Source organism: Fundulus heteroclitus, chromosome 20 (assembly GCF_011125445.2).
Source record: "Fundulus heteroclitus isolate FHET01 chromosome 20, MU-UCD_Fhet_4.1, whole genome shotgun sequence".
Taxonomy (NCBI): domain Eukaryota; kingdom Metazoa; phylum Chordata; class Actinopteri; order Cyprinodontiformes; family Fundulidae; genus Fundulus; species Fundulus heteroclitus.
Window position 1 is genome coordinate 38084866 of NC_046380.1, and position 15835 is coordinate 38100700.

General features: G+C 43.1%; 1 protein-coding gene across 1 annotated transcript; it reads right to left on the reverse strand.

Annotated features, from left to right (window-relative positions):
- Positions 1–12743: 12743 nt before the first annotated feature.
- si:dkey-178o16.4 (vasopressin V2 receptor) lies at positions 12744–14954 on the reverse strand. Its single transcript, XM_012874295.3, has 2 exons — positions 14090–14954; positions 12744–12952 (listed from the first exon to the last, which is right to left on the reverse strand). Exons 1-2 carry the CDS (start codon positions 14952–14954, stop codon positions 12744–12746), a joined length of 1074 nt encoding a protein of 357 aa, XP_012729749.2.
- Between the last annotated feature and the right edge of the window lie 881 nt (positions 14955–15835).

The following is a 15835-nucleotide window of genomic DNA, read 5'->3' on the forward strand; positions in this document are numbered from 1 at the left end:
TCTTCTTTGCAAAATGATTTTCATTCTGCCACGCTGGAGGGCTTTCAAGGATGAACAGGATTGGACTAGAATCATCCATGTGCATTTCCTTTGTGTAATGACAAATGAGTCAAAGGCTGTCTGACATGGGCACAGCAGTCCGAAGCTCCTTTCCTTCCCACGATACAGTTCTTACTGTCGACCCAATGAAACGTAAAGGAGCAGGAGCTCTAACTAGAAACCTTTCAGATCCAGCCCATGGTCATGTCCAGCAGTCAGAGAGTCTATGAGGTACCCGAGCGAGGGCAAGGCCAGACAGGAGAATCCACAAACGAGAAAACAGGGTCAAGATCAGGCGACACCAACACGACCGCTGGACAGCTACTCTCACCAGGCTCAAAGGCTACGTTCACACTGCAGCCTGAAGTGACCCAATTCCAATTTTTTTTGCTCATATGCGACCTGTATCTGATCTTTTCATGACAGTCTGAACAACACAGATCGGATTTTTTCAAATGCCACCTGGGCTGCTTGGATATGTGGTCCTGAATCCGATACCTATCTGATCTTTTCAAATGCGACCTGCGTCTGTACGGCCAGGTCGCATTCATCCGACCTGTACGTCATTGATACTTGACAATGTCACTAACGGTGGACCTGGCTATGACAAAGAGGTTGACTATTGTGCGGAAATAAACACCTGTTGCACGTCCATCCAGCGCCACGGCAACGCGTTTACTCGCTGCTATAGCCCGCCGACGATGTGTGTTCTTTACGTGAGTGCGTTCAGACGCACATAAAGGTTGCCTTTGTCATTCGAAAAATTATGAATGAAGTCCGTATTGTCATGATATTTTTCTGGGATGAACCTGGACACAGCACGCACACACAGAGCTAGTTCTTAGAGGTGAGTTTATTGAACAGGGTGGATGATGGATGACGAGAAGAACCTGAGTCTTTAAACTGATGGAGATGTAGGGTGCAGAAGCTGGCCGGCAGGAGGAGTGCAGAGTGACTGACCAGGAGGAACTCTGGAGCAGAGGACGTGAGACCAGGACGGGACATCAGAAGACCTGAGAGCAGGACGGAACGTCTGAGCCGAGGACTTGAGACCATGGAACAGCTGCTGGACCTTGAGAACGTGGAACAGCTGCTGGAACTTGAGAACGTGGAACAGCTGCTGGAACTTGAGATCGTGGAACAGCTGCTGGAACTTGAGATCGTGGAACAGCTGCTGGAACTTGAGAACGTGGAACAGCTGCTGGAACTTGAGAACGTGGAACAGCTGCTGGAACTTGAGAACGTGGAACAGCTGCTGGAACTTGAGAACGTGGAACAGCTGCTGGAACTTGAGAACGTGGAACAGCTGCTGGAACTTGAGAACGTGGAACAGCTGCTGGAACTTGAGATCGTGGAACAGCTCAGGAACCTGAGAACGTGGAACAGCTCAGGAACCTGAGAACGTGGAACAGCTGCTCGAACTTGAGAACGTGGAACAGCTGCTCGAACTTGAGAACGTGGAACAGCTGCTCGAACTTGAGAACGTGGAACAGCTGCTCGAACTTGAGAACGTGGAACAGCTGCTGGAACTTGAGAACGTGGAACAGCTGCTGGAACTTGAGAACGTGGAACAGCTGCTGGAACTTGAGATCGTGGAACAGCTGCTGGAACTTGAGATCGTGGAACAGCTGCTGGAACTTGAGATCGTGGAACAGCTGCTGGAACTTGAGATCGTGGAACAGCTGCTCGAACTTGAGAACGTGGAACAGCTGCTCGAACTTGAGAACGTGGAACAGCTGCTGGAACTTGAGAACGTGGAACAGCTGCTGGAACTTGAGAACGTGGAACAGCTGCTGGAACTTGAGAACGTGGAACAGCTGCTGGAACTTGAGATCGTGGAACAGCTGCTGGAACTTGAGAACGTGGAACAGCTGCTGGAACTTGAGATCGTGGAACAGCTGCTGGAACTTGAGAACGTGGAACAGCTGCTGGAACTTGAGATCGTGGAACAGCTGCTGGAACTTGAGAACGTGGAACAGCTGCTGGAACTTGAGATCGTGGAACAGCTCAGGAACCTGAGAACGTGGAACAGCTCAGGAACTTGAGAACGTGGAACAGCTGCTGGAACTTGAGATCGTGGAACAGCTGCTGGAACTTGAGATCGTGGAACAGCTGCTGGAACTTGAGAACGTGGAACAGCTGCTGGAACTTGAGAACGTCGAACAGCTGCTGGAACTTGAGAATGTGGAACAGCTCAGGAACTTGAGAACGTGGAACAGCTGCTGGAACGTGAGAACGTGGAACAGCTGCTGGAACGTGAGAACGTGGAACAGCTGCTGGAACTTGAGAACGTGGAACAGCTGCTGGAACTTGAGAACGTGGAACAGCTGCTGGAACTTGAGAACGTGGAACAGCTGCTGGAACTTGAGATCGTGGAACAGCTAAGGAACTTGAGAACGTGGAACAGCTCAGGAACTTGAGAACGTGGAACAGCACAGGAGTCGTGAACAGGAGTTGAGAACTTGAGTTGGGACAGAGCTGAGCAGAGCCTTAGGCAGTGACTTGAACAAAAAACAAAGCTGAAGTAAAGACTTCTGGCTGACTGTAACAAAAAACTGAGCTGACACAGGATTCTGGCAGAAACTGAGCAGTGAACACTACGGACCGGCGACGAGAACAGAATGAGGTGAGTTTATAAAGAGGTGAACACAGGTGGCAACAGATCAGGGGTAATTGCAGCCTGACAGGTGGAACCAATCAGGCTGCGCAGGGAAGAGAGAGAGGAAGGGAGGCTCAGCATGCAGCCTACAAGCTGCATCCTGACACGTATCAGTAAAGCCGCTCATGTCGCTAAAATTTGTCTCTCCTCCTTTTCGATCTTCTTAAAAAGATTGCGTTTGTAATGTGCTGGCTCCGGTTGGAGAATAACGTAAAGAACGCAAGATACGCTGCAGCATTACGATCCATGTTTACTTCCGCAAACAATGAGCACGCTTGCTACGTATGACGTCATCGCGTCCTCTACTGCGCATGCGGGACACTTATGGGTATGAATGCAGTTCATACCGGAGATCACATACAAGTCGCATATATTTGGAAATGTGAACGGACACGCAAAAAAATCCGATTTCACAAAAAAATCGGAATTGAGCATCAAGGCCTGCAGTGTGAACGTAGCCAAAGACAGTCTGGTGGCTGCTGGCTGTGAGAGGCAGGTCTCTATAGGCAGGAAAACAGGTGGAGGTGATGAGGAGAGAAGCAGGGGAATCTGCTCACGCTAATTAACAGAATGAGCCGTGCAGAAAGTGTTAAACAGCCAGCCAGCCCAGAAAACCACCGAAAGGCATGATGCAGGACAGCATGTTACATTTTAGCAGCTGTTTAAGGTGATATGATCTATTTTAGACTGGTCTGTACCTTTTCTAATTTGTTGAGGCTCAAACATAAACAATTTCTGATTTTGACATGTACTATTACTTGTGCAATGATATTAAAATAATCTTATTTGATGCATTGCAAATATCTCCTTTCCGTCACAAAGCTGGCCGTTGTTTCAGTTTGGATTTCACACAGGCGGCGGCAGCTTCACTCCCTCCTGCCTGTGCCATGGTCTGCACACAAATCAGGAGGAACAAACGGGAGATAGAGCTCAGCAGTTAGAAAATTGCTGTTATTGAGTTGAAGCTCTGTTGTGTCTCTGAAGGTTTTTTTTGCCAAGGCAAGGAGGTGGAGACGAAGTTATCGCCTCCTGCAGCTGCTGGCTGCTGCTTCTTTATCATTAAATTGTAGGTTAGTGAAACGAACGATCCAGTCAGTGTGGCTCAGGAGTGCTAACAATTTGTTTGGAACAAAGCACAACAATTATGGCAACAACTTATTCCAGGGAACATCATTTAAAGTGAATTTGGCCGTACAACATAGACGCAGTAACTGTGCTCATGTGTCTTGGTCTTTTCCACAGACTGTGTTAAATCGGGATTTTATGTGAAAGATCAACACAAAGTAGTACAAAACTGTGAAGTGGAAGAAAAGTTACATGCTTTTATATAAGATTTTAGTGCAAATTAAATGTGGTGGGCTTTTGTATTTAGTCCCATCAAGTACATACTTTTACTGTTGAACCACCTTCTGCTGTTATTATTGCAGCAAGTCTTTTGGGTTATGCCTCTACCAGCTTTGTACGTGTAGGAAATTAATATTCTGCTCATTCATCATAGCCTATGAGCGCTAGCTCAGTGAGATTGCTTGGAAATCCTCAGTGAACACCAGTTTTCAAGTTGCCATAGCAGCAGATTGTCTTCTGGATTTAGGACTGGACTTCACAGCACTTCTAGCATGGTTTAGTCTAAACCGCCCCATTGTAGCTCTAGCTGTATATTTAGTCTTGTTGATCTACTGGAAGACAGAACTCCGTTTTAGTCTCAAGTCTACCAGAAATGTCCTAATCTTTGTTTAAAAAAAAAAATCCATTCCTGCAGCAGCAGTCTATGCTTTTTTCCCACACAGGGTGTTTTGTCATAAAATATAGTCAGTTTTGACCGGAGAACCTTCTTCTGGATGTTGGCTGCGCCCTCAGCATAGCTTGTGGTATGAAACTGGATTTCATGGGCATTTCATCTTACCACTAATGACTGATAGTCGTCCTGAGAACAGTCTCCCATCTCAGTTGTGGATGTCAGTAATCAAGTTTGCTTTACAGGGGAGCTTATAAGGCCTTTTCTCATTTAAATCATCCAGTTGTGGTCTATATAAAGTGGAACTGCAATGCTTCGGTCTGAATTCATTGTTAATGTTCCTGCAGCCCCTCTTTTACTCCTTTTCTGAGTTGCATCTGAGAACAACTGGTTTTGATTCTGTCTCTTTACACGCATAAGGAGGCATTTCACAGCCAGGTTGCAGAGCATTCCACTCCACCTTGATTGGCCATGATTGGCAGCTTCAGCGTCCTTCAGCAGGACCACAAAACTGCAGCATAAAACAAAAACAAATGGAGGATTCAAGAAATTGGTAAGCCATAACTCAATGACATCAATTAGCTCAAATACTGTGAGATAATTGTTCAAAAAATGTAATAGAGAACAAAAAAATATTACTCAAACAGAATATAAATATTTGCGATCATTTTACAAATAAATGATTGCACTGAGAGACAAGGATCTGGTGAATGCAAAACCTACTAAAAGCCCTGAACAATTTTGACCTTTCTGGTCATTTTGCACAATATTTAATTCAGTGATCAACTGCAGCAGCAGGGCAGGGTGCTACGAGTTCCAACTTTTTCTGCTCTAATTGACAGCTTCAATCTGGCTCCGCCAAAACCTGTGTTATAATTAGCCACATTAGCCTCCAATCCAATGCCTTTATAACCAGTGGCGGCTGGCCAGTAGGGGGCGCTCGGGCGCCGCGCCCTTTAAATCGTTTAGATAATAAATGATTTCTGAACTGCAAAGTACTTAGAAATGTATTTATTCATACTGTGTGTCCAATAGACATGTTAGAATTTATTAAAATAGTAAATTCATAATTCTATTTAATTGCTCACATTGTGCACACTTCCTTTCCTATGTGCAGGGCGCCGGTCTAATGGGAGTGAATGTAGGCGCAGCAACTTGGGCAAGCACGTGATCTGAGGCTGACTTTTAATTGGTTATCTAGGGTTTTTCATAGGGGCGCACGGCTCTGCGTCCCGGACACACCTATTCTGTTGTGTCATTACTGGTAGAGTGTCAGTACTGGCTAATTTTTTTTAAAAACATTGTGTGATTGGACAATCCCCGATTCAACTCATTAGCGCAGCTGCAGTTCATTAGGTCGATTCACGTTTACGTTTGCAAAGTGGAGTAGTTTCAAAATGAGAGAAAATTCTGTTTTGTCTTTACAAAAAAATGCTTTTACAAAGCGTTCACTTGAAGAAAAAAAACAGGATAAAGGAGCTTGGACCGGATCGTCTTAATTTACAAATTCAGCAGCAGGCAAGTGATCTCTCCACTCCATGGTTGGACAAAGCAGTGTAGGTAGTAGTCAGCCAGTGAAGAAGCGTTTGATACTCAGTGTAGAAGACCATGAAAGGATTGCTGCAGAGGTGAGTTGTTGTGGAAAATCACTGTTACACTGGTTTATAGTAATGTTATTTAATATATTAGGAAGATGTGCGTTGTAGTTAGAAATACCTTTAGTTGTGTCTATGCTGTGTAGGTATGTTGATATAATGTTTGTCAGCAAGATATTTTATTATTTAAATTATACTGCAGTTTATGGGTAATGGGGAATAAAACATTTGGTTACTGAATTTTGTATAATCTTGTCCCACAAAAATGCTGTAACACATTTCATAACACAGCCTTAAAAAATGGCAGCAAATGTTATTAAAATCAGGAAAACAATCTAGAAGAAGTCTTTTCAGAAACTGTCACGCTCTTGAAGATCTTCATCACCACACCCATGACCACAGCAGAAGCTGAAAGGTGCTTTTTAACTCTGAAAAGAATCAAGACTTTTCTGAGAAACTCAATGACTCAGGACAGGCTGAATGCATTGGCCATGTTGTCAATGGAGAAAAGACTAGTCACATAGATGACTGACTTTAACAAGAATATAATTGAGAAATTTGCTGGGCAGAAGGAAAGGAGGGCAAAATTCATGTTCAAATAGTGTTATTTTTTAAGATTTGTTTTGTTTGTTTTTCATTTGTTTGTTTGTGTGCGCCCCCCTCAGTATTTTTAGCACCAGCCGCCACTGTTTATAACTAGACCGAGGAGTAATGGAGGGGGTGCACTGGTTTTTTCATTGCTTCACCATTTGGTAGCCGACTGAGCCATCAGAGGATTAACATTTTCCTGCGGTAATTGGTAGAGGTAGAATGGGTGGAGCACGACTGAACAGCATCTTGACAGGTGAGCTCAGAACAACAGAATATGATCACTGGGTTGTCCTTGAAGTGAATACTTGGACAGCTTTTTAAGAGTTTTCAAGATGACTGGAAGTTGGACCATATTTTTTTTCTAGAGATGCCAAGGATAACCTTTTTTAGGTTACAAATGAGTAAATTATATTTTTTTTTAAGTGGAGAACTGCCACGTTATGCTATTTTTCTATCCACCTCGTCTATATATCTATGAAAGTTTATCTTCACTTATTACAAAAATACTTTTAATCTTTTATTGCTTACTCACAGTTTAATGAATATTTAAGGAACATTGTTTTTTTTTTCCCCACACTTGTAATCTGGAATACCTGCGAGACAAAATTATCAGGCAATGTCTGATAGCGAGGAACAGAGCTGCTGTGAACACTGTTTAGTAGGAACTTCTCCGTCCGTGTCGTGTTGGAGATTTTTGGATGCGTAGTTCATGTCCTGTGACCTACTTGTCTGAATATGATAAAAAATATGGACGGCAAACGTCATGTCAGGACGACCCTCCTGCTCGTTGTGGTATATTCTGAACATTGTTTTGGAGGACTCACAGCTCGTGTTTAAGGCATTAAACTTGGATCAGGCATTCACTGAGCAGGAAACAACTGAAAAAAAATAAAGGAGACAGTGACTTCACAACAAAAATGGACCTGGGTATGCTTTGCCTCAAATGTTACAGCAGCCCTGTTTCCTGCTATCAACACAAACATCGTCCAATAAAGTGATCTTCATATATCTGACAAGACTTGCTGTTTCACAAAATACTCTTAATTCCCTCACATTTAAATATGCCGACATGTGTTGGAAGACTTTCTGTTATTAATCCATAATTTTATGATTGCTCAGTCCCACTGCCTTCTCCTGCCCACTGAACGTCGAGCACCTTGTGCATTGTGCAGGTCAGTGAGCGATTGAGCTCAGAGACACGTCTCGTTGGCTGCCAAACACGAGGCTAAGAAGCTAGACTCTTTTCAGGGCAATCTCGCTGTGTTGTGTAGATTTATTAAAGTGTGGCGGCGGTTTTTCATGCTGATGTCTATAATGATGATGTTGCAGAGCAATTTAACAGAAATATTGCACTCTGCTTCCAGACAGAAAATAACCTGCAAGGTATTTTAATGAAAGCATGCAACAATCTATCCTTTCATGTCTGCCATGGTTGTTTCTTTTAGAGCCTACAGGCTCTTCAAATTTTATGTTGCATTACTACATGCAGGGAAACAAAATATGCCAATTTTACACTTAGCAACGCCACAACAGCAAGAGTGATATGTTTATTTTACAAAAGAAAATGTTCATGAGGTTCCAAAACAAGTTTCACAAGAAGCTCAAGGACAAGACAACAGGAGCTCAAAACAGCAGTAATTACACAATAACGCGATAGTCACAAAATATTGAGAAAGCAGTTAAATTCTGAGGTCTGCAGACAAGAATATTCTAAAATAAATATGTTTTGCCATTTTCTGCAAAGAGAAAACTATTTCAACGAGCCTCAAAATGAATTTCTTTTTTGTTATTATTATTCAAATGCTGCCATTTGTACATCAAAAACTGAATAAATTTGCAGCTGAATCTTTTGGCACCACCTTAAAGATCCTCACCCTATGGAGGTTGAGAGGAAATGTAAACAAGCTGAAAGATTAACTGAGGCGGTCATTGATTAATGACCGCCTCAGAGCATATCAAATGTCTGAAGATACAGATACAAACATCTAAATGATATACATAGGCAGATACAAGTGTAAAATACAGTAATTGAAGGAAAATTACTATTTACTAAAAACACATTCACAGTATATAAGTGAATATAAATACAATGTAAATTCATATCACAAACATCATGAAGATGCAGAATAAAGAGAAACATACAACACTCAGTCATTTAAAAGCCAGAAGAGTTCCTGCAGAGAAAGGTTAATGCAGAAGGATCCATTCCATGACACAACCCCTATTTTGCTTTATTTCCACCTTCTATGGACTAACCTGATCCAATTACCATGGGCCAGTCAGATCATGAATAAGGTCATGTTTAATGATCAAACTGTCTGATTAAACTACACATTGATACCTATTGTCGATGTATTTTTGGCCATTTATCAGCAGCACCCGCAGCCATGCTGTCACATTTTTGCCAGTTAAATTTTTCCAAATCATGGCCCATTTTGAGTCCAAGTCTCCCAAAACGTTTAGACACATGCAGATATATTTTGTTGATCTAATGAGTCTGAATTTCCTGGGTGACCAGCCAGCTCCTAGAAGAGTTGTAACTGTCAAGATGTCATTGATTCCATCAATCTCTTCTACTTTGGCAACATAGTCTTAAATTAATGTCGGTAGAATAACATAACGGCCATTTTTTAAGACTTTGGCACTCCAGCAAACAACCTGAGTGTCATCATCCACACATGGAGAAACATAGAAAAGTGGTGAGCCTTCCCAGGAGCGGCCTGTCTACCAAAATTACTTCAAGAGAGCATTGACGAGTCAGCCAAGAGAGAGCAAAATAATCAAAAACAGCTTAAACTACACAGCCCTCACTAGCTAAGGTTCATGTGCATGATTCAATAACAGGAAAGAAACTTGGTGAAAATCACGTCCAAAAGAGTTTTGTACGTCAAAATCACGACTTATCAAACAGAACACAAAGGCATGTCTCACATTTACCAAAAACAACTTGGTGGAAACATTCTTGATGGAAAGGTGTCTGTCCTATTACATCACACACAGAATTACATTTATAAGAACATCATAGGGGGAGTGGTGGCCTAGTGGTTAGAGCAGCGTGTTTGCATTCTGAGACGGCTGCAAGTACCGGGTTCAAACCCTGCAGACTGCCACTATGGGTCCCTGAGCAAGACCCTTAGCCCCAGAGATTCCCCCGGGTGCCGTAAGCCGCCCACTGCTCAGTCAGGGATGGGTTAAATGCAGAAGACAAATTTCCTTAGAATGTACAATTGCAATGAAAATAAAGATTTCTTATTCAAACGACACTCAAACATGGTTGTGATAGTCTGGGTCTGCTTTGCTGCTTCAAGTCCAGAGCAACATGCTTTCAGTAATTGCACCATGAATTCTGCTCTCCACCAGGAGAATGTCTGACCATTAGTTTCTAAGCTTAAACATTGACCATCTTGGCTTATGCAGCAGACAGCAAGTCCAACAACAGGATGGTAACGCTCAGAAAACCTCCAATGGAGACTGAATTTAAAAAATCTGTGAAGTAGAGCGGGCCGACATTTCTGCACAAGGGATGTAAAAGACTTGTTGCTATTTATTATGATACACTTGAAGGCAATCGTTGCAGCTAACTATGGCACAAGCAGTCATTAGATTTTTACGGGTAATTACTTTATCAAATCCCCAGGTTGGTTGGGATAGCTTTTTCCCTAAGTAAATTAAATCATCAATGTAAACCTAATTTTTGTATTTAATTGGGTTAACTTTGTCAGATATAAAAATTAATTTGGTGAGCTGAAAATTTGGAGGTAAAAATAGGGGAAAGAAATGCAAAGGGGAAATATGATTTCGGAGCCCTGGACTGGCACTCTTTTTACACTCCCCAAAGCTAATATTTAAAATAAATGAATTAATTAAACAGACTGCATATCAAAAGGCTCTCGGTTTGTGATAAATAGGATAGCTTTGAAGCCTGGAGTAAATATCAGGGCTTGAGAGTGACTTTCTTCTGCAAATCTTCCTTTAATGTACATTTTAATCATTACCATTTTAATATTACAGCTAAATAAGGTTGTTTTTATTTTTGCTAAAAAAAAAAGCACCTTATATTAAAAATGCCTGTTTCTCCAGGAATAGAGTTTATTCCTGGAAATACAGATTCACCTCCTGTTAGCATAAATGGAAACTGCACCTATTCTTCTTCGCTAACTGCCAACCTTGGCTTCGTGCTCTTATAAAGATTGTTTCTTGTTATGCAATCCTTCTTTGTTTGTTGGTTACCCATAACTTTTACTTAGCAGTGAAAAGGAACAAACTAATTACGCTCTTACAGTTCTTTCTTCATCCCTTCAAGTCTTGAACTAAAAAATTGGAAATGTCCAATTTTCCCTCAGACTTCAGCTCGGAAATGATGGTCTTCTGTTTGTCTGGATGCCAAGGTTTAAAATGAGCACAGACAAGCAGCGTATATCTGCAGGCTGGACTCAAATAATGGTTTAAAAAAAAAAAAAAACAGAGGTGGAACCAAAGCTAGGCCCACGGTTTTAATAAACCCGTCATGTGACAAATGAGGACGTTGGTGCCATTAGTGTATTAAAAAAATAAATAAGTTACTAAACACTTGCCAGGTGGATCTCTGCACTGTGATTTCTCTGCTGAGAACAATGAGGCTGCAGACTGCAATTTCATTTTCTGTGCATTAAACTGTCTCCAGCAAATGAGAGTAAAGTGTTGGACTCTAAGAGTCTGACACCACCTCACAAAGACGCCAGAATATTAGCTTTCAAAATGAGCTATAGAAAAGAGAGTGGATATGTGGAAAAGTCATGGATTGGTTAACAGTATCAACATATAAAACCATCATGGTTTCAAACCAGCTAAAATGTGCCACCCTAAGATTCCAACGGTTTAAATCCATTAAATTACATTTCACAGAAAAGCCAGAGTAACACTAGTTAACTCCAGCTAACTGGAGCATGGAGTACCATCTCGCCCAACCCTTCCCCACCTATTGCTGTGCATAGCCAGTCAGCTGGCTGAAAGAACACTACCACACCTATCCTGGCTTGAAAGAAAGGAAAATGTTTGCTGCTATTATGGGAACCAATCAGCTACAGCGGCAAGTGATGAGCCACCTGGGCAGACAGCCACTTTCAGTGTGTTGTATTCCCACTGCTGCGGGATAAAGAGCAGAAACTGTTGAATACTTCTAATACTTCACACAAAAGTCATGTTCAGGTGTTTGTTCTCTACTTTAGCATAAGTGTCAAAATAACATAAAGATAATAAAATAATCATGAACTCTGTTGGAAATAAGGTTTTTCCATTTTAAACTAAAGTAGTCAGTGTTGCAATGTTTTTACTTTTAATACTGTTCTGTCAAACTATTTCTTTCTGAAAAGAATATTGTATCCCAGAATATTGTATCAACTTTCAGAAAAGGAGGGTTTTTCTTTTGACGCTTAAATGGTGTTGTTCCAACAAAAACTGACTGGTGATGTTTTTGGAGACTAATCTAACGTCTCTACATATCCATTTAGACACAAAGCACAACTTAATTGGACCAAAATGCCGTCAGTCTCAGTAACTGCAGTAAAATCAAAACATTCAGATAAGTGAAAAATCCTATGCAAGCGTTTCTCTCAAGAAAAGACTCTCGGAAACATGCTGCACTTATCTGGAGGAGCCACATTACTCTTTACCTAAAAAGCTAATCGCCAAGATTTCCGTGTAACAGGGCAAAGGTGCACTTTGGTAGTAAAGGATTTTAACTCGTTCTCCAAAGTCAATGGCACCGGATTATCTTAATGGTGGCAACCCGTGTCTAAATGTGTCAATTCCATTTTTACTAGTACTATACATATCAATCAGTAACAAAGTACTTGTCAACTCTATGAGCATAAATGTTAAACATTTTCTGTCAAAGGTTTGTGGACGTCAGCTCATTCCGTCTGAGTATATTCAGTTCAAGATTGTACTTCAGGTGTCTCTCTGCTCAAAATTATTCGTTGCCCTCTCTCCCCAACTCATGTTGAACATCAATCATTTGTGCCGCAGAGACCTTCCTGCTGAAATGTCATCACACTTATTAGGAGATCTCCCCCGGTCCTGTTCCTCAACGTGCAACAGGCAGCCAGGAGGTGAAAATTAAAAAGGCGGGACGTCACTTGGACTTCTACCGGCAGTCTGACAGGCCTTTGAGACTGATGTACAGGGAGCTGACCATGGTGGTCTCCTCCTGCATGGACTCCTTCAGCTCTGGCTCGTCCCCACACAGCAGGGCGGCGAGCCTCTCGGGGAGCTTCCCGCTGAAAACCATGTAGATGCAGGGGTTCACGCAGCTGTTCAGGCTGGCCAGCAGCATCAGGATGGTGAAGGTGGCCGCTGGGAAGAGAGGGAGGGAAAGCCTAATGTGTTTTTCTTCAGAATTACACAAGTTTATCATTAATGTACAAAATAGTGTAGTGCTAAAATCTGACTGTTCAAGGGTTTGAAAGGTTTTAGAAATTTCAATGTGATTGCTTTGAAATGACTGGTGTACCTATTGCTAAGTGTTACTTTTAAATTCCTCTATGCAGCATTTAAGATGAAGTTACTTTGCAGGTAAATCTGGATCCCAACACCACATAAAAGTGAAATTTCACAAGGAATATGCAGAAAAAGCCTGATTTTATACACACACACACACACACACACATACATACATACATACATACATACACATATATATATATATATATATATATATATATATATATATATATATATATATATATATATATATATATATATATATATATATACAGACTGGCGACCTGTCCAGGGTGTACCCCGCCTCTCGCCCAGTGAACGCTGGATATAGGTACCAGCAACCCCCGCGACCCCATGAGGGATTAAGCGGTTTGGAAAATGGATGGATGGATATATATATATATATATATATATATATATATATATATATATATATATATATATTAATCTAGCTCAGCTCCTCTACCAGAGGCCTGGGAGCTTGAGATCTTAGGATCTCAGCTGAGATTGCGCTCCTCTGGACTGAGATGTCTGATGTTTCTCCAGGTGTCTGTTGGAGCCACTTCTCCGGAGTGGGGGGGGGGTTACTTCCCCGAGTGCTCCGATGACCACGGGCAAATCTGTACTTCCCTTGGTATTTCTCCAGTTTCCCGTGTTCTTTTTTTCTGATGTTTCCATCATTTGGAAGAGAGTACCATGGTAACTCTGGAGGAGCTGCAGACATCCACAGTTCAGGGGAGATAATCTGCTGATTCTATAAAACTACCGTCTTGGGGGGAGGACTGAATACAAATGCATGCCACACTTTTAAGATTTTTTTTAACTTTAAAAAAACATATTTAATCTCCATTCTACTTTATTTTGCACTTCCCCGTGTTGGCTTAACATGTGAACTGTTGAGCTTTGAGAAAAGGAGGCGACAACATGTGTGAAAGCTCAAGACAAAACAAGGCATTCCATCAAATGTTCTTGTGAGCTCATTTATCTCACACTGGGTGGGCGCTTTGACGTCCCAGACAGACCAGAGCTGCACGGTGAAGAATGGCGCCCAGCAGATGATGTAGGCCAGCACGATGACCACGGTCATCTTCACCGTCTTCACCCTGGCCTTCGACAGCCCCGCCACGCAGCTGGCCCGGGACGACAGCGGCTTGGTCGCCGGCTGCCCGGCGTGGTGCGTCTTCATGTGGATGCTGGCGTGCACGGTGTGGCAGATGCGCACCTGGCACACGATCACGATGAGAATGGGCAGGACGAATATCACCAGAGTGGTCCAGGTCACGTAGGCTCTCAGGCCCCACGGCCGGACGAACTGACCCCAGCAGTCGTACACGCCGGGCGCGATCTCCACCCGGGAGAAGATGAAGACCTGCGGCAGGCTGCCGACGAAGGAGACGCACCAGGCGGCGCACACCGGGCCGTTCCAGCGCGCTCTCCTCCTCTGGAAAGTCACCATGGGGTTGCAGATGGCTTGGTAGCGGTCGACGGTCATCACCACGATCATGTAGGTGGAGGCGAACATCCCGACCACCTGCAGGTACTTCACCAGGCGACACAGCGCGTCCGGACCGACGAACCTGTCCGTGATGTCCCACATGAGCTGGGGGCACACCTGAAAGAACGTGACCACCAGGTCGGCGACGCACAGGTGGAGGACGAAGACGCGCATCCTGGAGAGCTGCTTCCTCCGCTTCCACAGCACCAACAGCAGCCCGAAGTTGAGGAGCCCCGCGGCGATGAAGATGATGGAGAGCAGCGCGATCTCCAGGCGAGCTAGACGCTCATCCCGAGGGTCGTCCTCTGAGAGGACAGTCTCCAAACTGGTGTTACTGGTGTTCGCGCTGGACCAAGCCATGCCGTCACTCCAAACGCTGCCCAGGGGGGCTCAACACCATGTGGGCAGCGCGGGTGACGCGGGGCAGAAACATCTGATTGTCATAAAGCCGAAGCAGACAGGATGAAACTCAACAGGAAAGTCAAAAGATGGCTGTAAGATCACAGATCACTTTGTCCAACCACTGGTCCAAACAAACTGGAGAGAGGAGAGGAGGGAGCTGATGGCTTTATATCTCATCCGTGCAGGAGGGAGGAGCAAGCTCACAGAATGCAGTAACCATTTCCAATAGAAGATGGAGAGAGAAGGAGCAGGACACCAAGCATGGACAAATAAAAACCCAAGGACCTTTAGTAAAAGTAGAATGTAAGAGTTTTCTGTACATATAGCAGCTCTGTTGCTCAGTTTCTTTCCCTTTTTTAAACTATGAGCACAATTTTCAGTGTCCTGCAAAGGTGGCCGCAGGCTTTCCTCTACTTGTCACGTTACAACCAGAACCTTGGCTGTATTTTATCAGGATTTGATTTGATAGACCAACTCAGAGTGTTACACAATTGATAAGTGTGGAACCAAAATAAAAATGTCAGCGATGAGGACGCATTGTATTCAGCCCTCTTTACCCCGATGACCAAATGTACCCAAATAAAATCAGTACAACCAAGTGCCTTCATTAATGAGCGAAAATAAACTTCAGAGACATCCAGCAGCCCGAGAATAAATACAGCTGCTGTTTGGTCCACACAAAAATTGCTAAGGTGTAGCAAATGCATGTGCTCAGTTTACTCTGACGCCCTTAAAGGCACTTCAGGGCAACTGGCTGCCTTCTAAAGGTCAACTAATTAGACTATGTGTGGCTAATTTAGTTTCAGGGCAAATGCTACTATTGGGAAGGCCTCAGAGGT